This window comes from Talpa europaea (genome assembly GCF_964194135.1).
Source record: "Talpa europaea genome assembly, chromosome: X".
In the NCBI taxonomy this organism is placed as follows: domain Eukaryota; kingdom Metazoa; phylum Chordata; class Mammalia; order Eulipotyphla; family Talpidae; genus Talpa; species Talpa europaea.
Window position 1 is genome coordinate 56,312,942 of NC_140081.1, and position 27,966 is coordinate 56,340,907.

The following is a 27,966-nucleotide window of genomic DNA, read 5'->3' on the forward strand; positions in this document are numbered from 1 at the left end:
GTTTATAACAATGTAAATGTGGATTTTAAAAAATCAGTTTTGAATCAAAGGTTCAAAAGAAGACTCGGGAAGAAATACAGAACTATAGAAGAAAGTATTTACATAGAAATTAGGAGTAAAATTAAAATTACAAAAAACAAAGAAAAAAGAAAAGAAAAACAACTGACGAGAAAAAAGAAATAGGCCAAAATAATTCCAAAATAAGACAATTTAGAATTAGTCTTTAAGTTAAACAAGTATTTTTCTATAATACAGAATACTGCAGTGCCACAAAATGATATATTGACCCTATGCATTTATTTATGATTTAGAATAATATCGTCAAGCGATTTTCAGTAGCCTCATCAGGTAGTCACTCTGAGGCCATAACAATTTCTATCAAAAAATCTAATTTCTGGCCATATGTGAATATGACCTTTTTAATCATTTCTTAATAAACCATTTTCATCATTTCTTAACATTCTCAAATGGGTAATCAAATTTGATAGATGCTACTGTGATCCACATTAGCCACTGAGAAGTTTTTACAAACTGAGTCAATCTACCTTTGTATCTCTCTTTTGTTCTCTCATTCTAGCTTTTGCTTTTGCCCTCATTCTTACTCTCATTTTCTTTTTCTTCTTTCATTAGAGAATGGCTAAAAAGGGGATTGGGAGACAGGGACTTCCATAATATTAACACAGTTTCAGAGTTTACATGCACTACCAATAATAGGTAAACATATTTTACAGTGCTTTGTCTTTTTCTTAACACTTTTATAAAAATTTTGTGGGCCTCCCCGGTGGCGCAGCGGTTGAGCGCTGGGTTACGAAGCTGCCCGCAGCCTCTGCAGCGCCGGTTCGATCCCCGGCTGCTCCCGGGCCACGGGAGGAGGGTCCCACATGGCGCGCAGACCTCTCCTGCCGCCCGCTGCTCCCCTCAGCAGTGTACTTCGGTCCTTCTGCCTGCTCTGCTCCCCGCTCTGGCTCTGGTGAATTCTCTCACCCTCCCGCGCTTCTGACTGTACCCAGTGCTTGTATAAATAAATAAATAAATAAATCTTAAAAAAAAAAAAAAAAAGATGTGGAAGGTGCCTGTTCAGCACTCCTTCTAAAAAAAAAAAAAAAATTTTGTCACTTATAATAGACATGATACTGAACCAAATGAAGTAGACCTGAAAACTTATGCTAAACTTATGCCATTTACTTCATGAGAGATCAAACAATTCAGTTAGCCTCTTTCCTCATCAGAATTCCATCTCTCACAAGCTCACATTGGTAATGACTCAATGTTTGTGAAAGAATTCTGTAGAGTGTTTAATACTATGCAAGTATAATGCATTACTAGTTGTACTATTAGCTTCATTATAGGTGAAAGTGTTTTCAACTGGGGACATCTGCTGTGGTAAGAAGAGCAGTTCTCTCTCAATTGTTTGCCTTAATCTCAAGAGGGCTTTTGCCTAAATATGCAAGTTAATTTACATCTTATAGAATCAGAGCTCCCCGTGGGTCTATCAAACTTGATGATTGGTGTATGGTTAATTTTACTGTGAGGTGAACTCAGTTCTAATGGAATGAACTCAGATTGAATCTGAGGGAATGATTTGATTTATCATAAACCCCACTTCTCTCCCCTACATTTATTCAAGGTGGTCTTGTTGCCAGAATATCTACTTATTTTACAATATAAATTACCAACTACACTGGTCATCTCCATTTCAGAAGTTTATTTTATTGCATTTAAAACCATGAAAAATGTTAGAAATAATAATTTTGTGGTCAAAGAACAATGTATAAACTAGAAAAGTATAGTGGTGTTTTGCTGAAAAAAATTAAAACACATCTGTCTGAAATTTGATACTTGACAAAATGTAAGATAACACAAAAGGGAGAACTGAGGTATAGTATATAAAAATTGAAAGCCCCACTGTCTCACCAAAAAATAACTCCATAAGAGTCCCTTTTAGATTGTCCTGAATTTGAAGATCATTATCCATTGTTAAAGACACCTTTGTCTTGGCTAACAGATAATGTTTCCTTATAAGAAGTAAGACTTCATCAGCCTCTTTTTTTCATCTCAGAGGAGTTCATTTGAGCCACCTCAAATGCACAGCCAGAGCTACCTCTACCTTGAAATTTTTCAACCTTTACATTAAGGTTTTTGGTTAAAGATCAACCCAACATCAGTCAGTTCTGGAATGTTAAGCTGTTGTTATCTACAACAACTGGGAAAGAAAAGTAATGGTATCAACTTGGACACTATCAGTATGACCTTTGAAGCAGTTAAGGCTTCTCTTTGTGTTCAATAAATAATTCACAGGGGAAGCATTTGGTTCCTCAGCTTCAGAAGGCTCCCCCAGGCTCCCTCTCACAGGCAGCAATAGAATCTATTTGTTATAAATGCATATATCTGTCTCTCTGGCTTTGTCTGAAGTTTAAAATGTGTGAACTTCTTTGTTATTATGTTTCTAAAGTACAAAATTTCAGTAGAAGACCTTTCTTTTCTAGGAACACTTCATAGAGGTAATAAAGAACCAGGAATTCCTCCTGCTTCCAGCTAATGAAATTTCAAAACTTCTGTGTAGTGATGATATTAATGTGCCTGATGAAGAAACCATTTTCCATGCTCTTATGCAGTGGGTGGGGCACGACGTGTCTGCTAGGCAGCGAGACCTAGCAATGCTGCTTTCTTACATCAGACTGCCATTGCTTCCACCACAGGTAATTTCAATTATAGTTCTTCTACTAGGCACTAGTTCATTGCTTCGTTGTCTAGTCTGATTTTATTCAGAGGATTTCTGATATTTGGAGTATATAGGATTTGTTTCCCATAAAGACATGTGCAACTTTCAATCAGCAATATTTAATGAGGAAGAGAGAAGACACAGAATTAAAAAGCAAAAAACAAAAACTACAGATAAATCCCTAAACTTCAGCCTACTCATTTCTTTCCTCTCTCACGGAACAGCACTTGTAACAAGCAGAGAAAATGAAAAGGCTAAATCTTTTTTTTATTTTCCTGCTTATTTTCTAGGCAAGGCAATGATAAACAGTACAATTTCTTCCCAAAGGACACTCTGTGAAGGAGTTAGATCCTGTATAATACCCACTAACGTGGGTATTTAGATTGAAAGCAGACTATAGTAATTTCTGATGCAGTAGAACACCACTGTAATGACATCCTCATCATGCATGCTGAAGGATTATAGTAAAAGTGATTCTAAAAATAAACATTAGGTAACATTCAGGATTGACCCATTTTATACTGAGCTTTAGTATGTGAAATTTAGTGAGGTTAGTCTGTGGTCCCTTTATATATAATTCTACCATTGGTGATAATCACAATTTTTCTCTGTAGCAAGTTTATTAATAGTAGAGATCATGTACATGAGCATATGAATGTATTATATATGTGAATAGATTGTTCATATGCACACATCATATATAGATGTTGGACACATTGTTGTTGAACTCCCCAAATATCCAATTGAAAGGAAAAACTTTATCTGTACTTATGGACCAATAGTTTCATAAATGTTAGAATTAATTCACTTTTAACAACATTATTAATAAAATGTTTCTATTGATGTGATGACATACATATGAAGAGGTATGATCCTATATCTGAGTTATGTATAGTGTTGTAAGCCTCTGTTGCCTCCATAAAGGAAATATAGAATGCTATTGCAACGATTGCTTTTCTTTCGCATTTAGCTCTTAATTAAATCCCATGGAACTACTTATTTACCTTTAAGAATCTACAGATTTGAACTTTTAGTAGTGAACTTAATGTAGTATGTATACAAGTTGTGACGTTACTTCAGTAAAAAATTAAATATTTAAAGGCTACTAACGTGTATAAAAATTAAATTTTATAATTTTAATGTTCTGTTTTAATTCAAGTCATTTCTTGACTGTCTGGTATATAGCAGGCACCTGCTGGGAAATAAAGAATGAATAAGATTTAAAAAAAGAACTTATCCATATGCAATGAAAGAACATTGGACCGACCTCTGGCCTCCTGGGGATAACAAATTTATCTATTGGGAAAGGCAATTGTAACACCAGAAAGAGAAACATTAAAATATATATGTATTTTTAGACCCAAAGTTATCTATAGAATTTTGTATTTGTGTGAATGTGTGTGCACTTATGTCTGTTATTCTTATGAGAGGGTCTGCATGATTTATCAGATTCTTTAAGTCAGTGCTACTCAAAATGTCCCTAAGCTAGCAAACTTAACAATGACAGAGAACTTGATTAAAAACTCAGGCCCCATCACAGACCTACTAAAACTATCTTCTGGGGTGAGGCCAGGGACTCTGTGTTTTAACAAATTCACCAGATGATTTTTAGATATGAAAAGAATTGAGATGCATTGGTGTAAAAGATCAGAGGTTCTTGACACTGTTTTAATTCTATATGACATTCTCTCAGCAAAGTGCTTAGTTTGAATTGTTCTTATTTGTAAGGTGTATAATTTTCAGCCCAAACACACCACCAGCAGTACCTTGACCACCCACCTCTCAGTATGTATTTTTGCCTAGAATGTGGACTATGTTAACCTTTCCTAAAGGTGGCGTGGTAACAGCATACAGAATATGAACTTTCCAAAACAATTGTAAAAGTAAACTTAAGAATTTTCTAGAATTGAAATATTTGAGAAGAATGGTGACAAATCTCTGAGGAATACTTTTAATTAAATTTTATTTATTTGCCATTTATTTGCATGATTATAGAATTTTGAGCGAGCAACTTCATACTTTATCATGTGCGGGTTTCACTCACCCTCCATCAAAGCCCCAGTGCCAGTTCACATATTCCTTTCCCCATTCCCTCCCTTAAGGTAATCACCATATTTTTCACAGTCTAAGAATAATTTTTGTTTTGTCTTGTGAGTTTGAGTGAAAAAATCTGGTAATTGTCTATCAATATTTGCCTTTCTTCACTTAGCACAATCACCTCAGTAGTCATTGAGAGTAGTATTTATTCCATTAAGTACACATACCTCAAATTATTTATTCAGTCATTGGTCATTGAACTTTTAGGTTGATTACGTGTCTTCACTATTACAAATAATGTTGCTATGAACAGATGGTTGCATAAATCTTTTCGTACTAGTGTTTTCATATTTGAAGAATATTTTGGAGGAAAAAAAATATTATATAGCCCAGTTTTCAGTAGCATACACAATAAGGAAATGCCTGGATTCTCATCAGTCCAGTCAAAAGAGTAATCCATCAACAATAACAGTTGGGGGCGGGGAGACCAGAGCTGGGGTGATCAGCATAGAGCAAGAAATTTCAAACAAGTTTTGTGGAATTAGATTAGCACTGCCAGTCCAATAAACTGCTTGCAATTCTTCTCTTTATCTTATGATACTGTGAACCCCAAACTCTAAGAAACAAATCTAAATGATCCTTGTTAAAATTCTGAAACAAAATCTTAGCCTCTCAAATCAGAAATATTTTTTTTAATTGAAGTACAACTGGTTTACATCCTTGTTAATGTTTTGGAAGAATAGGATTTTCCCCCTTCAGGTGCAGTCATTATAGCACTCCTACCACCAAAGCACTCATAGTCTTCCTCCATCATCTATTGTGCTCTCTCCCCCCACTTGCTTGAGCTCTATGGTCAGCTTTCAAGGGTTGGTTTTAAAGTTTGTCTTTGCAGCATTATTTATGACAGTCAGAAAGAATATTTCATCACCTTTACTCCACTCAAATAGGGTTTTATTGTCTGTCAGGCAATGTGGTTAGATTGACCATCTACTATTGCTGTATTGGCTACTTTCTAACACATGTACCCAGATAAAAAGCACCTTCTTTCAGAATAGTCTATAGAAATGATTTGATGATAAGGATGAAATTTCCTATAGTGATATTTTATTTTAACTGGGCTATATGAGGTAGTCTGGTAGATGTGTCTTTTGTGCAGACACAGCTATTCTCTCTCACTCCCTGAGATCACATGTGTACGCATTCAATCCTCAGCTACCACTATCAGGTTTTTAGAATTTTATTTTTAATTTTGAGTGTATTTCATTTAACCTAATATATCTAAAATATTTAAAAATATTAACAATATGATTTTTGAGGTATTTTACATCCTTAATTTCATAAGAAGTCTTTGAAATCCTGTATTTATTTAATACATCACGTATCAGTTTGGACTAGCCACACATTTCAATATGATACTGACATGTAGCCAGCCACTACTATCCTGGACACCATAGGTCTAAAAGAATGTTAACCTTTTTGACCTCCAGCAGGCTACCGTGGAAATTTTTGAGATCATTGAATCAGGATGATGACGTCGTCCTTTGGCATGCTGAGCATTATAAAATTCCTGAACACTATATGCTGAATAAACATGTTACTCATAGCTTTTAGTAAATCAAGTGATGATTAAAATATCTTACTAAATAAAACATGACATGAAATAATACAAAATTCAATTAGCTTGAGTTTTCTCTAAAGTTATATAAGCAAAAATATTTTTTCTAATGGTGAGTTCTTTATTTCATATAACATGTATCATTTCTTTTCAGTTACTGGCAGATCTTGAAAATAGCTCCATGTTTACTGGTGATCTTGAGTGTCAGAAGCTCCTCATGGAAGCTATGAAATATCATCTCTTACCTGAGCGAAGACCCATGTTGCAAAGCCCGCGGACAAAGCCTAGAAAATCAACTGTGGGAGCACTTTATGCTGTAGGAGGCATGGATGCTATGAAAGGTAACAGGAAGAAATTAATTAATTTAGAAACTATCATTCAAAGAAGAAGAAATATTCCTAACAGCCTCCAAATTATGAGGGTAGTGTTAAAGTAATCTTGAATGCATGCATATAAAGCTAATTTTTATAAATAGGGCCCTTAATGTAATCTTCTGATCTCCCTTATTTTCTTCCTTAAGGGATATGTCCACAATTAGTATAGCATAAATTCTTAGTAGGATATTTTATATTATGACAGCATTTTTTTTTACATTTTAGTATTTGCTTTTTAGTACAATATCTTTTCAGGGAAATCTATTTAAGGTTTATTATAAACGGAAGGGATGAGATCATCCAAATTTGATGTCGACAAAAATAAAAGGGTGGCCTCTAACTCCTTGCTGTCAATTTCCTATTAGATCCTGAAAGACCAGTTAACAAAGAATCTTGAAGTGTTAATAACAAAATCAGCAATTCAAAATGGGAATAAAGTAATGATTTCAAAAAGAATTTGATAAAAGTGAATAGGAAAATGTTTCTAACGCCATCATTCTTATCTTGAACCCTTCTTAGAGTGAGTTTTTTTAATATATAATTCTGCCTTTTTATACTTGATTTATCAGTTTATAGACTTATATGTTTAAAAAAAAACAATGCAGAAGCTTATAATCAAGAGGTGCCTGTCCAAGAAATGGAATCAATCCACTTAAAATTTGCCAAATCATGCATACAAATGCACTTTGATAGCTTGTAGAAAATGATGCCAAAGTCAAAGTTCTGTGCTACAGGGGACAACTTCTTTCTTGTGATAAATGTAACTGGAAATTAGAAGAATATCTTAGGAAATATGCCAAATACTCATAAACCTATGTAAAAAAGTTTGTAATGTAATTATTTCCAAACTAATACATCACCGAAAGTACTATTCAGAAAATGACAAATAAATTGAGATTCTATAATTAATTTCAAGTCTCACAACTTGGTATTTAATTGCATTTCATGAAGAGAAAGAATATTACAGGAGTTTCATTTGATATTTAATTTAAAAGGGCATTAAGTACAAAACCAAGTGTAGATATCCTATCTTCCTGAAATTTTTTCAGCTCTAACATATACAAAGTAAAAAATGGGAACTTTATTTGTTTGGCTTTAGTATTTGATTTCTACTGTTAACATTTACAGCCTCCCCTTGCTTAAGTTAGCATTACATAAAGGAATATTTTACCAAAAAAATGATATAAGTATCTATAACTTCTTATCAGTTTCTAAATATGACTGGAATGTGAATCTAATCCCTTGCTTCTATTACTACAGTTTGATATGTAAGAGAGTCCATCTTTTGAGAACCTTTGAGTACCTACTGAATGGAAATATAAAATACTCAATGGAAAATTGAAGATAATGAGAATAATAGAAAAAATTACTATTTTCAAGTACTCAATCTTTGGAATTTTCCAAACATCATTCCTAATCCTTATAATGATGCTACAAGATAGATTTTATTATAGTTTCGCAAATGAGGATACTAAGGTTATAAAGGCTAGGTAGCCAACCAAAGGTCAAACATCTAGAATAACCAGAAATGGAATTTTTACTCAATTTCTATTCTTTTTTTTGCTATACTGTCACCTTTTTAGAAGAAGCAGTGCTATCAACAAAACTGACTTTGAGGGACTTAGAATCTATTGAAAAAAAAATAGAATGTATATTTAGAAACAAAAAAGATGATAAAGAAAAAAACTAAGTATAGTAGAAATTTTAGAGATACCATTTAGCTGTAGGAATCTGTATGGTGCTTAAACAATGTTTCAATTTATATTCCTTTACAAAAGTATAGAAGAGAATTTATAAATGATCACCTTTTATTACAGTGTGCTGTTTCATTTATCTTTTTTAAAGCTATTTTTGAACTCTCACATTTTGATGTCCAGGAAATACAGTACTTCCTCCCTATTTAGTTTCCTCACTGACTCATACAATTGACTTGGAATTAGTTGTTAAATATAGATATTACACAAGTAGCTGTGGTTACCTATAACTCCTACCATGCACATTAAAAGAATCTTCAAAAATGTGTAAGTATGATCACAGAGTCAAAAGTTTTAAGTGGCCAAATGGTAAACTTTGGCTTTTTGTATGTACAAAGTATTCAGTAACTTTTCGTTTATTCAAAATAATTATGAGGCCTCCCTGGTGGCACAGGGGGTTGAGACGCAACCTACAAGGCTGTCTGCAGCCACTGCAGCACGAGTTTGATCCCCCGGCCAGCCAGGGAGCAACCCATATGGCGCAGCAGACCTCTCCTGACTCACCCGCTGCTCCCCTCAGCAGTGTACTTTGGTCAGTCTGCCTGTTCTGTTCCCAACTCTGTCTCTGATGGATCCTCTCACCCCTCTGGCCTGTACCCCAGCTCTTGTATGCATAAATAAATCTTAAAAAAATAAATAAAACATAAATGAAATATTTTAAATAATATTATTATGAGAGTGTGGCAAGGGAGAAATTAAAAGCTAATGTAGTCATTTATAGATTATTTTTAAAATAAATGGAGGAAATCACTGAAACAGGAATTATCACAACTATCACAACTACAGGAACTATCGTGTTCACAAAAATACTATGAAATTTGGTTGGTTTTGTTTCCTCCTGATCAGATAATAAGGAGAGTTGACTAGGAATTTAGAAATGAACTGATTAATATTTACAATGTTTTAGGGCAAGAGGTCAGTTTGCACAGAAAGATTACAAAATTGGTCTAAGGAGAGAGATCAGTTAAAAATCTAATTTAAGTTTTCTCCTGAAATATGGGGCTGCATAGTAAGACAGTTGGAGTATTTACACTTTAGTTGGAGCAGCAATGAAGGTGGGTAATTGGGCTGAATAAATCTTCAGAATTCAAGATACAGAACCACCAATTTATCTGTTACAATCTATTTTAGGGACACTATATATGTGTGAATAATATATGTATAGAATTTCCCAATGTGGCAATTAGCCGAAACTTCCCTGTTGTGCAAGATTATTTTTATTATAAAATAGTTGTAGCTATCATAAATGAGTAATAAGTATTGTTTACACAAGCAATAGTTTATTATGAAGTACTGACAACCTACTGTGGCAATTATGACAGTATATAATGGTAGTAAAATTGATATTTCAGTAATTTAGTAGAAAATGATTTTTAATACATAAAGGAGATAATATCTCAGAATTATATTCATAATTACTGTAAATGATAATCCTATTGTTAATTACAAGTCTTTGTGCTACCATCACAGAGCATTAAAGGCCGTTTAAATTCATTTTAATTCCTGGTCCTTTAGTAATTTAATTTTTTGTAATTTTTAAAATAACCAATATGTTTTTTTATTTTTTCAAGTTAAATTCCATGGATTCAAAAGCTTTTGTTTTAATAGATTTCAATTTCTATTTTCAAATATTTTCATTGTGGTAACCTTGGTTCATGAGGCACAGAGGCAGAAAGGGTATGGGCACAGGTGATTCATGGTGGTAAATGAACAAAAATTAACAAAGCCTCTCTTACTATATTGGAACATTGGCTCCTCTTTATTTTATTTTTTTTTAGAGGCATGTTTTATTTATTTATTTGTTTGTTTGTTTGTTTTGTTTACACATGCACTGGGTACAGTCAGAAGCGCGGGAGGGTGAGAGAATTCACCAGAGCCAGAGCGGGGAGCAGAGCAGGCAGAAGGACCGAAGTACACTGCTGAGGGGAGCAGCGGGCAGCAGGAGAGGTCTGCGCACCATATGGGACCCTCCTCTGGTGGCCAGGGAGCAGCCGGGGATCAAACCGGTGCCGCACAGGCCGCAGGCAGCTTCGCAACCCAGCGCTCAACCGCTGCACCACCAGGGAGGCCCGGCTCCTCTTTAAAAGAAAGAAAGAAAGAAAGAACATTGGTTCAGAACACTGTATATGATTCAGAAATATAGGGCCTCACCTCTTCAGGTATATGTTACCACACCACACCAAATAAACACACATACACACATGTCAAACTGAATAAAAAATGGCATAATTTAATATATTGAATAGTCATAGAATATTAAAATTGCAGTGGATGTACAAATGGTAATAAATTCCAAGGTTTTTTTTTTTTAATATAGACAACACAGGTGTTAGTACTCCTAGTAGCATAGTATAGCCAAAAAAATACATTAGGAGTGTATTATCTTAAATATTTACTAAGTTGCATTCTCTATATCTTGACTTTTCACTCTTTTTATTTATTTGTTTTAATGAATTGCCATTGTTTTACACCCTTACTAATATTTTGACAACTTAGTATTTCCCCCCTCAGTGTGGTCACTGAGCTGTCCCACCACCATAGTCCATTGTGCTCTTTTCTCCCACTTATCACCCCTCATGCTAACCCTCCCCTCCTGGATCCTTCTGATCCATGGTAAGCTTTCAAGGGTGGATTTTAAAGTTTGACTCTTTGTTTGGCTTCTCTATATTCCAATGTAAGTGACACCATCTGGTATTTATCTTCCCTCTTCTGGCTTATTTCACTTAGCAAATTCCCTTCCAAATACATCCATGTTGCTGCAAATGGCATGAGTTGATCTTTCTTGATTGCTAAGTAGTATTCCATTGTGTACATATTCTACAACTTCTTGATCTACCCATCTGTTTTAAGTCACTTAGGTTGTTTTCATATCTTAGCTATTGTAAATAGTGTTGCAATAAACATAGGAGTAAAAGTCTGCTTCAAGTTAGTGTTTTTATATTCTTTGGGTATATACCTAGTTGTGGAAATGCTGAGTTGTATGGCAGCATTATTTTTAGTCTTTTGAGAAGCATCCACAATGCTTTCCATAGGGGCTGGACCAGTCTACACTCCTACCAACAGTGTAAAAGGGTTCCATACCCTTGACAACACTAGTTGTTTCTGGTCTTTTTAAAATGGGTCATTCTCACTGGTTTGAGGTGGTTTCTAGTGGTCTTGATTTGCATTTCTCTGATGATAAGTGATGATGAACATTTTGTTTGTGTGGAAAGGCCCTTATTTCTCACCCATATTTGATGAGAACTTTGCAGGATAGATCCTTGGCTGGCAGTTATTATCTTGTAGTATTTTAAATATGTTGTTCCATTCTCTTCTTGCCAGACTTCTTTGGAGAAGTCTGATGGTAGTCTGATTGGTGTTCCTTTACCGGTTATCTGTTTCTTTCCTCTTGTCAGCTTCATTAATTTTTTTTTTCAGAAATTTTACTACTCTATGCCTTGCTGTAGGTCTCATTTTATTTAGGTTGGTTAGTTGTTCTTTTAGCTTCCTGTATTTCTATGTTTAGTTCTTTTTTCAAGTTTGGGGAGTTTTCAGCTATTATTTCCTTAAAAATCTTCTCATTTCCCTTCTCTCTCTCTCTCCCTGTGTGGGATTCCTGTGATTCTTGTATTTCCTTTGCTTATGGAGTCTGATCTGTTTCTTTTTCTATCTGATGTCTTTCCCTCTCTGAATATTTGGATTCACTGATATGCTCTTCCATTTGGTCTATTCATCTTCCATGGCTTTCTTTTAAATTTTTTATCTCTTCTACTGATCTTTTCATATTCTGCAATTCCATTATTATTTAGAGTTTCAGTTTCAAACTTCTGCTCATTGATTATGTTTCTTATACTATTTTCTGAATTTTCTTGTATGTTTCTGATTTGCTTATCTGTGTTTTCTCTGTATTGTTCAATTTCCTTGAATATTTTTATCATGGAAATTTTGAATTCTGCATTTAATAGAAAGAAAAGCTCATCCATGCCTTTGTAGTTGAGTTCAGGAGATTTGCTTTCTCTGCGTGGTGTATTTTTCCTCTAAGGACTTACCTGGTCATTTGTATTTTTCTTTCTCCTTATTGTTTGCTTTGGAGCCTGCATTGCTGTTGTTTGGGCTTCTCCTGGGCATGGGTTCCCACACACAATATCTTATCTGATGGTGGTCTCAGCAGCTGATGCCTCCTGAGTTCTGGATTTGGTGCAGAGAGCACATGGGAGCTGGAGGGGATTTGTGTCTTTGTGGCTGTCCCCTGATGCTACCCTGGGCTCTGGCTTAGTCAGCCAGGGTAGGTTGGATGGGGTGTAGACACTCACCAAGATGGACGGGTTCTCTGCCCATTAGAGTGCAAAAAATCACATATATCAAATAAACTAATTTTATTCTGACTTTTTTCCATTTGGATCCAGGGGTGATAAAATATTACCCTTACCATGTCTCACAGGTTGGAAAATCATCTTGGTTACTTACTTTAATTTGAGCTGCAATCACTGATTCAGCCTATAATTTATAGATATGAATATAACGTGAATTATGTCAATAAAAATTTTTATACAATGGACTTTTACCATTGTTTAATGTCCTTTTAACAGGTACCGTTACAATTGAAAAATATGACCTCAGGACCAACAGCTGGCTACATATTGGTACCATGAGTGGCCGTAGGCTTCAATTTGGAGTTGCAGTTATTGATAATAAGCTATATGTCGTGGGAGGAAGAGATGGTTTAAAAACTCTGAATACTGTAGAATGCTTTAATCCAGTTGGCAAAGTCTGGTCTGTGATGCCCCCCATGTCAACACATAGGCATGGGTTAGGTAAGAACTTAATGGTATATAGTTTCTAATTAATGTATGGCTAATAGAACATTTTAAAAATTATATTCAGCTGAACATTGTGGGGATTTATCCAAACTCTGGGTAAAAATGTCTCCAGCATGCTGAAAATATGAAGCAAATTGTGAAAGCCTATAAAACCTTTTTCTTGTAGATATCGTACTTATTAATCTGTTTCCCTTCCACCAGTATTTTTAAAAATTGAGGGAGTGTTGATTACTCATTTCAAAGAGGTATCACTTCAGGAAGGATAAAAAAATAGTTTTGCTTGTTCCTTTGTTTAATTTCTTTTTGACTTGTTTTAATTGATGTAATATTGGTTTACAACACAGTCTGTGATTCAAAGGTATAGTATCACACATCTTCAGATGTATTCACTTAACATTATCCTCTCCATTTCCTTACATTCTATCATAAGTGGTGGTTCATTCACTGAGTGGTATTTAATTGTATGTGTGTGTGTTTGTAATTATAGGTTTAATTTTTCTTATCCAATCCTCTGTCTTTGGGCATGTATCCTGTTTCTAGAATTTAGTTATTTTAAATATGGACAATGAATATAAGAGTGCATATATTCCTTTGAATTAGTGTTTTTTTTTTATTCTTCTGGTAGATTCCTAGGAGTGGAATTTATGGGTCCTATCGTATAAGTATTTTAATATTTTGAGATACCTCCATACTTTTTCCCATAGTGGCTAGACCAGTCTACATTCTCATCAAAAGTATATGCGCTTTCATTTTTTTACCACAACCTTGCCAACACTTGTTATTTTAATGACTGTTGGATAAATGAGGTAATCAAAGAAAAAAACTAAAAAATACTGAGAGATGAACAAAAATAAGACACAATCTATCAGAATCAATGGGACACAGCAAAAGAAGCAATGAGAGGAAAGTATATAGCAATCTATCAAGAAACAAGAAGTAACTCAAACAACCTTAATTCTCACATTAAGCTATTGAAAAAAGAAGAATGAATGACATAAAAAGCATGTAGAAGAAAGTGAATAATAAAAATTAGAGCAGAAATAAATGAAATAGAAATAAAAAGTCCCAATGTTCAATTAAAAAAATCTGATTTTTAACAATATCCGCTAGACTTATTAAGAAAAAAAGGATAAAAATTTAATAAATAGAATAAAAAGCACAATAGAAGAAATCACAACAGACATTTCACAAATAGAGATTATAACAGATTACTACAAGCATCTACATGCCAACAAATTGAATACCTTAGATGAAATGGAGACATTCTTAGCAATCAAAACCCTCCAAAACTGAACCAGGAAGAAATAGAAAACCTGAACAGACCAACCATAAGTAAGGGAATTGAACCAGTAATTAAGTCTCCCAAAGAACATAAGTCCAGGCCCAGATGGTTTCACTAATGAGTTCTACCCAAACCTTCAAAGAAGAACTAATATCTTTCCTACTCAAACTCTTCCAAAAAAACAGAAAAGGAGGAAAATCTTCCAAACACATTATATGAGACCAACATTACTCTGATACCAAAAACAAGGACATGACAAAAATTGAATTACAGATCAATATCTGTGATGAACATAGATGCAAAAGTTGTCAATTTTAGCAAACTGAATCCAACAATGCATCAAAAGCATTGTATATCATGAGCAATAGGGATCTATCTAGTCTAGGGTTAGGGCTTAAAAATAGTGTTAAAAATAAGAAAGCAAGGACAGTTAATCTATGAGCCAAGAATATACACAGGATAAAAGATAGTCCCTTTAACTAAACAGCCACATGTAGAAGAATGAAACTAGACCACATTTCACAAAAATTAACTAAAAATAGATTAAAGACATGGATATAAGATTAAATACTATAAAATACATGGAAGAATAGATAAAAACTCCATGATAAATAGATAAAACCACAGGAGTGGTTCAGTATTTGAAAATCAGTGTATTTTATCACATCATCATAAGGCAAAATAAGCATCCTAGAAAGCATTTGATAATACTCAGCATTCATTTATGATAAACTCAGAAAACTGGGGATAGTTGGAACATGTCTCAACATAATAAACCCACAGCCAATATCATATTCAATAGTGAAAAACTGGATTTCCTTTGAGATCTGTCACAAGGCAAGGATATGCACTTTCAGTACTGCTAGTCAACATAGTATCGGAAGTGGTAACTAGAGCAATCAAGCAATAGAAAGATGCAAAAGAAATCAAATTGGGTTGGGAAAGAAGTAAAATTTTCATTATTTGTGGATGACATGTCGATATGCATGAAAAACCCTGAAGACCCACTAAAGAGCTAACTGAAATCATAAATCAATTCAGAAAAGGGGTAGGCTACAAAATAAATCTGCAAAAAATATTGTGTTTTTATATGCAGACAACAATTTTGAAGAGAAGGAAATCCAGAAACCAATCCCATTTACAATTCAAGGAAGGCAATGAAATACTTAGGAGTTAAAAGGAGGTGAAGGGTCTATTAAATGAAAGTAATAAGACAGGATGCAAGGAAAAGTAAAGATAGTCCTTGCTCATGGATTAGAAGATTTAACATTCTTAAAATGACCATCACACCCAAGGCAATTTACAGATTCAATGAAATACCAATAGCAATTTAAATGGAAAAAAAATTACAGAAATTTATATGGAGCTAAAAAAAAGATCCCAAATAACCAAAGTAATCTTTAGAGGAAAGAGAAAGAGTGGTGGTATCACACACCCATACTTTATAATACAAAGCTATAGTATTTAAATAGCATGTTAGTAGAACAAAAAGAGACACACAGACCAATGGAATAGAATTGGGAGCCCCGAAATAAACCCTCATATCCATGCAGTGTTTGTCTATGAGCCAAGAATATACAACGGAGAAAGTATAGTTTCTTTAGCAAATAGTGTTGGGAAAACTGAACAGCCACATGTAGAGAATGAAACTAGACCACATGTGTCACAAAAGTTAAGTCAAAATAGATTAAAGACATGAATATAAGATTAGAAACTATAAAATATCTGGAAGAAAAGAATAGATAAAACACTCCATGACATCGGCTTCAATAATACCTTTGTGGATTGTTCTCCAAAGGCAAGAGAAACAAAGGCAAATTGTAAACAAATAGATTTACATCAAACTAAAAAAGCTTTGGACAGCAAAAGAAACTGTCAATAAAAACACAAATATTTGTGCAGAACACACCCAACAAAAGGCTGATTCATGCAACTCACCAAAAAGAAAATAAGTAACTCAATCCAAAAATGGGCAACAAAGAAAACAATCTATTGTCAGTAGATTCATGAAAAATGAAAAATGTGCATTATCACATATCATTAGGGAAATGCAAATCAAAACCCACATATACTTTTGATGGGACTATACACTGGTCACTCCCTGAGGAAAGAGTATGGAGGTTTCTCCAATTATTAAAAATAAATCACCATATGATCCAGCAATTCCACATCTAGGTATCTACCCAAAGAATGCAAAAACACAAATTAGAAGGGGAATATGCACTCTTATATTCTTTAGTTCACACAATTTACACTAACCAAGATATGGAAACAACTTAAGTGTCCAATGACAGAGCAACAGATTAAGAAGATGTTGTATATATGCACAGTGGAATACTATTCATTTAAAAAAGTATATGAAATCTTGCCATTTGCAACAACATGGATGGAATTGATGGGGATTATGCTAAACAAATCAGAAAGTGAAAGACATATATGTGATGATTTTACTAAAATTTGGAATATAGAGAAACAAAAAAAAAGTAACACAATCTAACCAAAGCAAACCTTAGAAATCAGACTGTAGAATTTAGGCTATAAGAGAGGGACTGGGATTATAGAGAGCAAAGGTGGGATGTTGCCCAATGGAAGGTGTTGGAGTATTTGGGTGCTTTGGTGGTGGGCATTATCTGGTAACATGCACCTGAAGGAGTGTGAATCTATACCTCTAAATCATATGCAATGTTATAAATCAGTTAATAAATATAAAATATAAAAATTATTGAGTGGAGACTTCTAGAACAGTGGGAAATTTTGATTCTTCTGAATATTTGACAGGGTACACCTTTCTTTATGCTAGATTCCATTGGTTTTCTGTCAGTTTGTTTTTAAAAAACGTTAATTACCTTGTATTTTAAGAAATGACTTTTACACATCTCAAAATTGTCACATCTAGAACTGGCATTGTTTGCTCCCAAATATCTGATAAATTGCCTATGTCAAGTGATAGACTGTAACTATTCACATCAGTTGTGTCAGTGTGACCCCAGATATAACTTGGAAAACCTGCCTTACAGAGAAATCATAGCAAGTTTTAAAAATCTTACTGATAGTACTAAAGAGATAAAAGAAGTGATACCACAGAGAGCTTAATTGAGATAGTAAGCAAGGCAGGGGGGAAAGGCAATAATGTGAATGTTTGGAGCAATAAGAAACAATTCAAAAGGGGTTATTTATAATATCTAATAGAACAAACTTCTAACTAAACCTCAAAAAGCTTTAATTAATTTTCTCACAGGAATCTTTGTTTATCCTTATGATAAAAAACTGGATTAGAGAGACTTACTGGAGTTAGCCTATAATTCTATGAATTATTTAACATTAAGTATCATAACTTATCTACATCTTACATTCAAAAATGGCATTGTAGCTGTGCCAGAAAAAAAAGCAGATTCATTTTTCTACTACATCCCTAGAAATGGTATGTTCCAATATATTTTTTGACTCCATTATTACAATGATACCTTTCCATGGTATGGTAACTATGCCTTAAAATTTCTTAAGGTTTAAAGAATATATTTAATTTCATATCAGGATCAGTAAATTATTCACATGTACACAAAACCATTCAGGAAACAAGAACAAATTTAAGTTGTTTGCATAATGCAGCATAAAATCCATTATGTGTGGCATAATCCATTATGTACAGTCATAATATTTTTATCCTTTAGGTGTAGCCACACTTGAAGGACCAATGTATGCTGTTGGTGGTCATGATGGATGGAGTTATCTGAATACTGTAGAAAGATGGGATCCTGAGGGACGCCAGTGGAATTATGTGGCCAGTATGTCAACTCCTAGAAGCACAGTCGGTGTTGTTGCATTAAACAACAAGTAAGTAAACCAAAACATGCAGGTTTTTGGTCACAGGTCATATGACACAGCATTCAGTGGTGTGATCCATCAATCAATAAGCATACCCAATGACTGGGACATCATAGTTATCAAAAATAAAAGGGCATTGTTGAAACCTCTTCATTATGATAGACAATACTTTTCTAAAATGAACATTTAATTAAGTATTCTGTAGTTCCTTGCAAATAAAGTGTGATCCAGGGACTATCAACATCAGTATTATCTGAAGTCTGTTTAGAAATCCTGAATTTTAGCCCCACTCTGGACCTCCTGAATCAGAATCAGAATCAGCATCTTTAATGAGATCCTCAAATGACTTGCATGCATATTAAACTTGAAAAACATTTTTATATGCAAACCAACTCCAATTTTGCCCTCAGTCTACCACTTTTTACATTGACTTATTCTTGATTTATCAAAATTTCAATCTATATTTATACTATAGAGGGAAAGTCTTTTTGTTCTTTATGCTCCCACTCCTGAGTATTACCACCTCTAGTAATACATCTAGTCCCAACTTTCTGAATATTTCCCTCTTCCTGATCATTTGCCTGTGAGAGAAAACAAATATATTAAAACTCAGTAATGTTAGTGGTTGCTAAAAATTGAATTGTTGCTCTTCCAGGTAGGTATGTGCTTTCTGAACAAGAAACCTTTGGAGACAATGTCCAGCATATAGGAGGGTCTTGATTGATTAGAATTTCAGACACCAGGATGGATCAATGGACGTATATAACCTTCTGTGTCTGTACTGACTATGGATGAAATCATTAACTCATTGTATAAATGAGCCCAATAGGCATTACAACACAGATATTTTTTAGCACCTTGCATAAGAAGAAATAGGAAATAGTCAAGAAGAAATACAGCCTTATAGTGACTTAGAGCTAAAGATACTCCTAAATAGGATCATCTCTGGTCTGACCTGAGTAATGTCAATCTCCTGACCATGGTAGTGATTATTGTACAGTGCCATAATCTCCTTCCTATTGCATAGCAAACTAAAATCATTGAACATGACCCATTTCATTGATTTGCTGTTGTTCACAGCTGAACAACATATAGATATATGATTTAGTAAATGTTTATATTCATTATTGATGCAACATTTAATGTAAATAAGATTAAATATGCAACTCATTGAAAGAATTGGTATTTTAAAGATTGTGGGAGAAATGCTCAGTATATCTTCCTAAAAAAAAAATGTAATTTCTAAGTTCTTAGTGACAAATGCTTTTTATGCTAAATAAAGTATTTTGGTCCAACCACTATGGAATGCTGTGTGGATATTCCTCAACCTGCTGAAGATGGAGCTTCCATATGACCCAGCAATTCCACTCCTACATATTTACCCAAAGGACAAAGAATCATTAATTCCAAAGGGCACCTGCACTCCTATGTTTATAGCAGCACTATTTACAATAGCTAAGTTATAAAAACAACCCAAATGCCCAAAAATAGATGACTGGATCAAGAAGATATGGTACATATACACCATGGAATATTACTCAGCAATCGAAAAAGATAAACTCATGCAATTTGCAGCAATATAGATGGAGCTAGAAGGGATCATGCTCAGCAAAATAAGCCACAAAGAAAAAGAAAAATATCAGATGGTCTCACTCATAGCAGGAATTTAGAAAACCTAAATAAGGGACCAGGAGAAAGACTAATAAAATCAAAATCAAAATCAATAAGCAACTATAAACCAGAAACACACTACAGGGGTGGGAGGAGGGAATAGGATCAAAAAAAGGGAGGGTGGGAATTGTTTGGGGACTATAACCAATATGAAAATGCATACATTGTGCAAAAATGAAAAAAAGATGTAAAAATATATAAAATTTAAAAAATAATAAAATAATATAAATAAATAAAGTAGTTCATATAAACAGTTTGAACCTGGGTATAATTGTAAGATAACTGGAGTTGGTCTATGGAAACATTCTGGCTACATTTTTAAAATCTGAGTTTATTGAGGTATAATTACTGAAGCATAATTGAGAAATACTGCCAACCCTCAGCTCCATCCTTTCTCTGAACTTCATTTCACATGGGATCTTTTAATCTATAGTACTTGTCAAAGTAATTTTCATAAAAATGATGCAGTCAGGCGGATTTGGTGTAGGGTAAACCTTAACCAAGGTGCCCTTCAGTAATTTCATTCACAAACTCAGGTCATAAGCTTCAAAAGAATGAGGAAGCAGAATACATAGTCAGAAATTTGAAATGCTTTGTACAAGGTTCTCTAATTTTTATTCTGTGCACTAACCAGAATTTATTTGTTTATACACACACACACACATATACACACATATGCAATTCTGTCTTTTTTCTAGACTATATGCTATTGGTGGACGTGATGGAAGTTCCTGCCTCAAATCGATGGAATTCTTTGACCCACACACTAATAAGTGGAGTCTGTGTGCTCCAATGTCCAAAAGGCGTGGAGGTGTGGGAGTTGCGACATACAATGGATTCTTATATGTTGTTGGTGGTCATGATGCTCCTGCCTCTAATCATTGCTCCAGGCTTTCTGATTGTGTGGAACGGTAATATATTTCCGTGTGTGTGTGTGTGTGTTTGTGTGTGTGTGTGTGTGAGAGAGAGAGAGAGAGTGTGGGTCTATAATCCTGTGTGTGTATATATAAATATATGAGGAAGATTTTTAGACTACCAGAAAGTAGTCTTGCAAATAAATGTTAATCCTTTCAGAGGGTTAAACTTTTGTAAACTTTACATTTACTCCTAGGTACAAAATATTTTGACCAAATCTCCCTTACTCATTTCAGATCTATCATAGGAAATATATCGAAAATACGCTGTTTTAGTGTCTCATAATAACACAAGTAGGAATTTTTTTTTTTTCAAATTAGCCCAATACTTAGTAGCTTAGGACAATAATAATTTATTATTTTTCATGGGTTCTTGGACTCAAAACTTCAGGGCACAGTTTCTCCTTTACCACATCTGAAGACTTAGTTGGATGGAGCAAAGGCTTGACCCCGGAAGATCAAAAGGCTCATTTACTCACAAGACTGACTGTTGATGTTCTAATGCTAGGCTGGATATGAAGCCAAGTTCAAATTGAATCTTGGATTAGATAATTTGGAATATGATTATAGAAGTAAAAAACAGAAATATGGGGGATAATGGAAATATTATGAAATTAGTAGAAGGTGGTAAATGAACATCTCTTTTGTAAAATGAATGTTTTATATTTAGGTTTTAGAAATAGGCCACTATAGAAAGAGACCATTTCTTCGTATAATTATATGAGTTTTCCTATTTTTCACCAATTTTATATTTTTTTCATTATATGTTTTTTAAATAGCCTTCAAATTTTAGGAAAATGTTGCTGGAAAATATTTTGATTAATATTACTATTTCCCCCTTCATTTTGCTAAATAAAATTAGGATAAGGAGTTACCTTCAGATTAAAATGGAAAAATTCCTAGGATACTTGGAGATAAACAGGAACTCTCGTGGGAGTAAAAGATAGGACAAGACTATGGTAATTCAAGTACAAATAGTATTAAAACCATAGTACTTCATCCTATAAAATTAAAGGAAGTTATATTTGGATTTCTTGAAATATCAACTGTCATGTAAACAGGATGGGGTCTCACAGTATAAGTTTGATGAACAGTACACTGAACTAGTAAGGGGGAATTTTTCACATAATTTTAAAATGCTAGCATGATTTTCTCATAGACAATCTGAAAAATGAAAAAAATGCATGGTATTTTGGAAAGGAAATGCTTCGAGTGACCTCTGGTGGGTCAAGAGAATTTTCTATGTACATACTGTTAACATTACATTACACTTGATATTTATAAAGTCTTTAATTGTTTTATTAGATAAGTACATAGTTTATTGATGCCTGTTATTTTTAATTTTAACAGTATTTGCTTCCCCTTTCAATTGTGTTTGTAAACTTGAAGGTATGATCCAAAAACTGATTCATGGTCAACTGTGGCACCTCTGAATGTTCCTCGTGATGCTGTTGCAGTGTGTACCCTCGGAGACAAGCTGTATGTGGTTGGAGGATATGACGGGCATAATTACTTGAACACTGTTGAGTCATATGATGCACAGAAAAATGAATGGAAAGAGGTACTCAAATTGCTATATTTCAGGTTTCTGTAAAAAGATTTCAAAATATATGAGCATTCCATTCTCTTTCTCTCTAGGGTTCAGTCAGATCATTTTAGTAAAATTTGTCAGATGTGCTTTACCTACCCTATATCAATATAGGTGGCCATTAGCAGGATCATCACTAATTATATGAAACAGGACAGAGTATTCTCTCGACTTCATTTACTCATTCTTTTCACAGAAAAGTAAATCAGTTTCAATAACTCAATAGCTTTACTCTCAGTTCAACTTTCTATATATGCATGTATTATGGCTTAAGAACCAAAGATAATGTCTTCGACTTTAAATGTCTGCCACTCCTTATTGACTGGTGCCCAGAAGAAAAGTCTTTCAATTCCTCCTTATAGATTGTATAAACTGCAACACTGAATACGCTTAATCAGTCATTCAAGGAATTTAGAATATAGTAAAAGACTAGAATTAAATGACATCAAGAATGCAGGACATCTAATAGAAGAAATTTCAAGCTAAGTTCAGAAAGTGGCAATGAGAGGATATCGTGGGTTGCTAAAGGGAAACTTAATGCTTATGATTTTTTTTCCAGGAATTGCTCTAGATTTATTCCAAAATACCTAATGGTTTTCAATGAAATAATAGGTTTAAAAAATCGAAGAGAAATTAAATGCAGCATTTCCATAAACAGCCAAATCTTGTATTTGGCACCTTATACTGACATCTGTATACAAATATCTAAATAGTACAACTGGTTATTCTTATAAATATATATACATTAATATAATGAAAGCTGATAATTGGTTTCTTTTTTCTCCAACAATTTGATTCATTAAGACCCTCAGAAACATGCAAATTCTGCAATGTAGGAAGCTTCTTACTTTGTCAATGCTTAGGACCAGCTGGAAATTTAAGAAAGGAATTTAGCAAATGATAAATTAGGGCAAATAGAATCATCAAAAAGTATGTCTAAGTTTGTGGAATTTATTTTTATGAAAATTGTAGAAAAGTAGCTATGAGCTGAAGATTCTATTCCTTACATTTCACTCTTTCATTGTGTGACCTTGGAATGAGTGAAAGAGAACAAATAATGGTATTATAACTACTATATTACAGATTATTTTTATTATCTCACCTAATCCTCACAAAAACTTTGAAGGGAATTATTAAATTTCTAAAGTGAAAAAATTAATTGGAAAAGTGAAACATGCAAAATCATCTGCTCCTCAAACTCAGTTCTATATAATTTTATTAATTAATGTTTTAAATGTTTTACTTGTGTATATCTTCTGCTTTTATTTTTTGTTGAAATAACATTAGTGTATAATACTGTATATGATTTAGAGGTATAGGATCACACCTTTCAAGTATTTGTTACCACACCACCCACACCACCAAGGTAACCACAATTATTTATAATAATATGAAGGACACCCCCCTCACTTTATTCTTTGTGGATCTTGTATACCAGACCCTTGTCAGATGTATGGTGTGCAAATGTGTTCTCCCATTCTGTTGGGTATCTCTTTGTTTTAGTTACCGTTTCCTTTCCTGTACAGAAGCTTTTTAGTTAAATATAGTCCCAATTGTTTGTCCTCTGTGTAGTGGAGAAAGGCCCAGTGCAGGTTTTCTATCAATTTGGGAGACAGATAAAGGAGGCAGGAGCCTGGGGGCCTGGGAGCTTGGCAGGCCTCCTAGCCCTCAGCGAATATTTACTCTTTCTGGGCTCTCTGGCCTTCTCTCATGGTCTCTTCACTGGTCCCTACTGCACTCCACTGCCCTGCCCTCTGCTGCCATGCTCCTCTATGTTGCTGCCTTTTATATGCTCTGTCTCTGTCTCCCACTTACGCACGCCCACAACACACTCCAAGTGCTGTTATCAGGCATGCATGTAAGCCCACAGGTGTAGATGATAGCCGCTAATGGTGGGAGGGTGGAAAAAACCTGATCACCTCCATTTACCCTACACTGCTTTGTTTTCCAGCTACTGAAATTAATCCATGGACATATCTGAAGCCTACATATTATAGTGTTTTACTTATGTTTTATTTTATGTATATTATGGTTTTATTCTTGGTTCTATTACTTTGAAGAATGTCATTGAAACTTTGGTAGGGATTGCATGAATACATATATTACTTTGGCTAAGGTAACCATTTTGACAAGGTTTATTGTTCCAATAAGCAGGGAAAATATTTCAATTTATTTGTATATTATTCTATATCTTTAAACATTTATTGTTCTTTGTATAGGTCCTTCACCTCCTTTGTTTATCCCTAGGTATTTGATTAATGTTTTGTTTTTGTAAATGGGATTGCTTTCTTAACTTCTTCCTATTCTAGCTTATTGTGTTTAAGGAAGTGTAGGGTAAATGGGAAAAAATGCATGGTATTTTGGAAAGGAAATGCTTTGAATGACCTCTGGTGGGTCAAGAGAATTTTCTATGTACATTCTACATTTCTTCTATAAGTGATACTGTTAGAGGGGAAGGATGTCCTGAGCTAACAATAACATCCTATATTTTTCTTTTTCTTTTTGGTTTATTTCACTGAGCATAATCCCTTCTGGTTCCATCTATGTTACTGCAAATGGCATGAGTCTATCTTTCTTGATCGCTGAATAGTATTCCATTTTGTATATATACCACATCTTTTTGATCCAGTCATCTATTTTTGGGCATTTGGGTTATTCCAAATTTTACCTATTATAGTGCTGCAGTAAACATAGGGGTGCAGGTATCCTTTTGAATTAAGGTTTTTGTGTCCTTTGGGTAGATTCCTAAGAGTGGAATTGCTGGGTCATATGGTAGCTCCATTTTTAGTAGACTGAGGAACCTCCACACAGCTTTCCACAATGGTTGTACCAGTTTGCACTCCCACCAGCAGTCCAGGAGAGTTCTTTTTCTCCACATCCCTGCCAATATTTGTTGTTGCTAGTTTTTTTAATATATGCCATTCTCAGTGGTGTAAGGTGGTATTTCATTGTGGTTTTTATTTGCATTTCCCTGATTATGAGGGATATTGAACATTTTTATCATATGCCTATTGGCCATTTGCATTTCCTCTTTGGAGAAGTATCTTTTTTAGCGCTTCCACCCATTTTGTGACTGGATTGTTTACTTTGTTTTTGTTGAGTCCTGTGAGTTCTTTGTATATCTTTGTGATCAGCCCCATATCAGTTGTTCGGAGTGCAAAAATTTGCTCCCAATCAGTAGGGTGTCTCTTTCTTTTGGTTAATGTCTCTTTTGCTGTACAGAAACTTTTTAGTTTGACATAATCCTAGCTGTTTATCTTTTCCTTCACTTTCTTTGCTTTGGGGAATACTAAAGATGTTACTGAGATGTATATCATGTAGTGTTTTACCTATCTTTTCTTCTATATATTTTATGGTTTCAGGTCTTAAGTTCAATTTTTTTTATCCATTTTGATTTGATTTTTGTGCATGGTGTGAGAGATAGTGGTCTAGTTTCATTATTTTGTATGTGGTGGTCATAGTTCATTTTTTAAGATTTGGTAGAACTAACTTGTAAAGTCATCACTACTGGGCTTTTTTTTTTTTAGATTTATTTATTTATTTATACAAGCACTGGGTACAGTCAGAAGTGCAAGAAGATGAGAGAATTCACCAGAGTCAGAGCGGAGAGCAGAGCAGGCAGACTGACAAAGTACACTGCTGAGGGGAGCAGTGTGCGGCAGGAGAGGTCTGCTGCCGTGAGGGACCCTCACCTGGTTTTCAGGGATCAAACCGGCGCTGCAGAGGTTGCGGGCAGCTTCTGAACCCAGCGCGCAACCGCTGGGGAGGCCCTGGGTTTTTTTTTTTTTTGGGGGGGGGCAGACTTTTGAGTGCTGTCTTAATTCCCTACTTTAAATTTACCTGTTCAGGTTTTCTATTTCTTCCTGATTCATTCTTAGATGATTGTATATTTCTAAGAATTTGTCTAGTTTATTCAACTTATTAACATACAAAAGTTTAGAGTAATCTTCTATGATCCTTTTAGTTTCTCAGATTATTCTTGTAATTTCTCTTTCCTTTCTGATTCTATTTCAGTGTTTTTCCTTTTCTTTGTGAGAATGGCTAGTGCTTTTGCTATTCTGTTACTTTTTTCCAAAGAACCAGCTTTTGGCTTCATTAATCTTTTTGAATGTCTTTTTTAATTTCTATTACCTTTATTTAATCTCTAATATTTATTATTTCCTTCCTTCTACTGGCTTAGATTTTGATTGTTCATCTTTTTCTAGTTTAAAATGAGAAATATTACTTTTTTTAATTTTTAATTTTTAATTTTTATTTTTTTTTTAGATAATAAATTTTATTGTTATATTCCCCATACAATTGCAGCCCCCCCCCATTCTGACCCCAATCCCTCCCCTCCCGACCCTCACCCCCCAAAATGTGTCTCTGGTTCATAGTTTTCTGTTGATTTTGATTTTCACTTTCTTATAGTTATTCATTTTCCTGGTCCCTTATTTAAGTTTTCTAGATTCCTGCTATGAGTGAGACCATCCGGTATTTTTCTTTTTCTTTTTGGCTTATTTCGCTGAGCATGATCCCTTCCAGCGCCATCCATGTTGCTGCAAATTGCATGTGTTTATCTTTTTTGAATGCTGAGTAATATTCCATGGCATATATGTACCACATCGTCTTGATCCAGTCATCTATTTTTGGGCATTTGGGTTGTTTCCAAAGCTTAGCTATTGAAAACAGTGCTGCTATAAACATAGGGGTACAGGTGTTGTTTGGAATTGATGTTTCTGTGTCCTTTGGGTAAATACCTAGGAGTGGGATTGCTGGATCATATGGAAGCTCTATGTTTAGTAGGTCCAGAAATCTCCACACAGCTTTCCACAGTGGTTGGACTAGTTTGCACTCCCACCAACAGTGCAGAAGAGTTCCTTTTTCTCTACACCCTCGCCAACATTTGTTGTTGCTAGTTTTTTTAATAGGTGCCATTCTCACTGGTGTAAGATGGTATCCCATGGTAGTTTTGATTTGCATTTCCTTGATGACAAGTGATGTTGAACATTTTTTCATATGCCTGTTGGCCATTTGCATTTCCTCTTCAGAGAAGTTTCTTTTTAGCTCTTCTGCCCATTTATTGACTGGATTATTTTCTTTGTTGTTGTTGAGTCTCATCAGCTCTTTGCAGATTTTTGTGATCAGTCCTTTATCATTAGTGTTGGGTGCAAAAATGTTCTCCCAGTTGGTGGGGTTTCTCTTTGTTTTTGTTATTGTCTCTTTTGCTGTGCAGAAGATCTTTAATTTGATGTAGTCCCAGCTGTTTATCTTTGCCTTCACTATCACTGCTTTGGGTGATGTGTCTGTAAAGATGTCTTTGATGTGCAAATCACGTAATGTTTCGCCTATATTTCCTTCTATATATTTTATGGTTTCAGGTCTTATGTCTAGTTCTTTAATCCA

At 34.3% G+C, this 27,966-nt stretch overlaps 1 protein-coding gene across 1 annotated transcript in view; it reads left to right on the forward strand.

Annotated features, from left to right (window-relative positions):
• The window catches only part of KLHL4 (kelch like family member 4), a gene marked incomplete at both ends in the record, with an annotated part of 59,345 nt that overhangs the window by 25,719 nt on the left and 5,660 nt on the right, over positions 1 to 27,966 (forward strand). The window contains 6 exons of the mRNA XM_084258709.1: positions 2,487 to 2,699; positions 6,529 to 6,715; positions 13,071 to 13,295; positions 18,255 to 18,417; positions 20,778 to 20,990; positions 22,383 to 22,554. Coding sequence (XP_084114835.1) covers positions 2,487 to 2,699; positions 6,529 to 6,715; positions 13,071 to 13,295; positions 18,255 to 18,417; positions 20,778 to 20,990; positions 22,383 to 22,554 — 1,173 coding nt within the window. The remainder of the gene's footprint in view (positions 1 to 2,486; positions 2,700 to 6,528; positions 6,716 to 13,070; positions 13,296 to 18,254; positions 18,418 to 20,777; positions 20,991 to 22,382; positions 22,555 to 27,966) is intronic.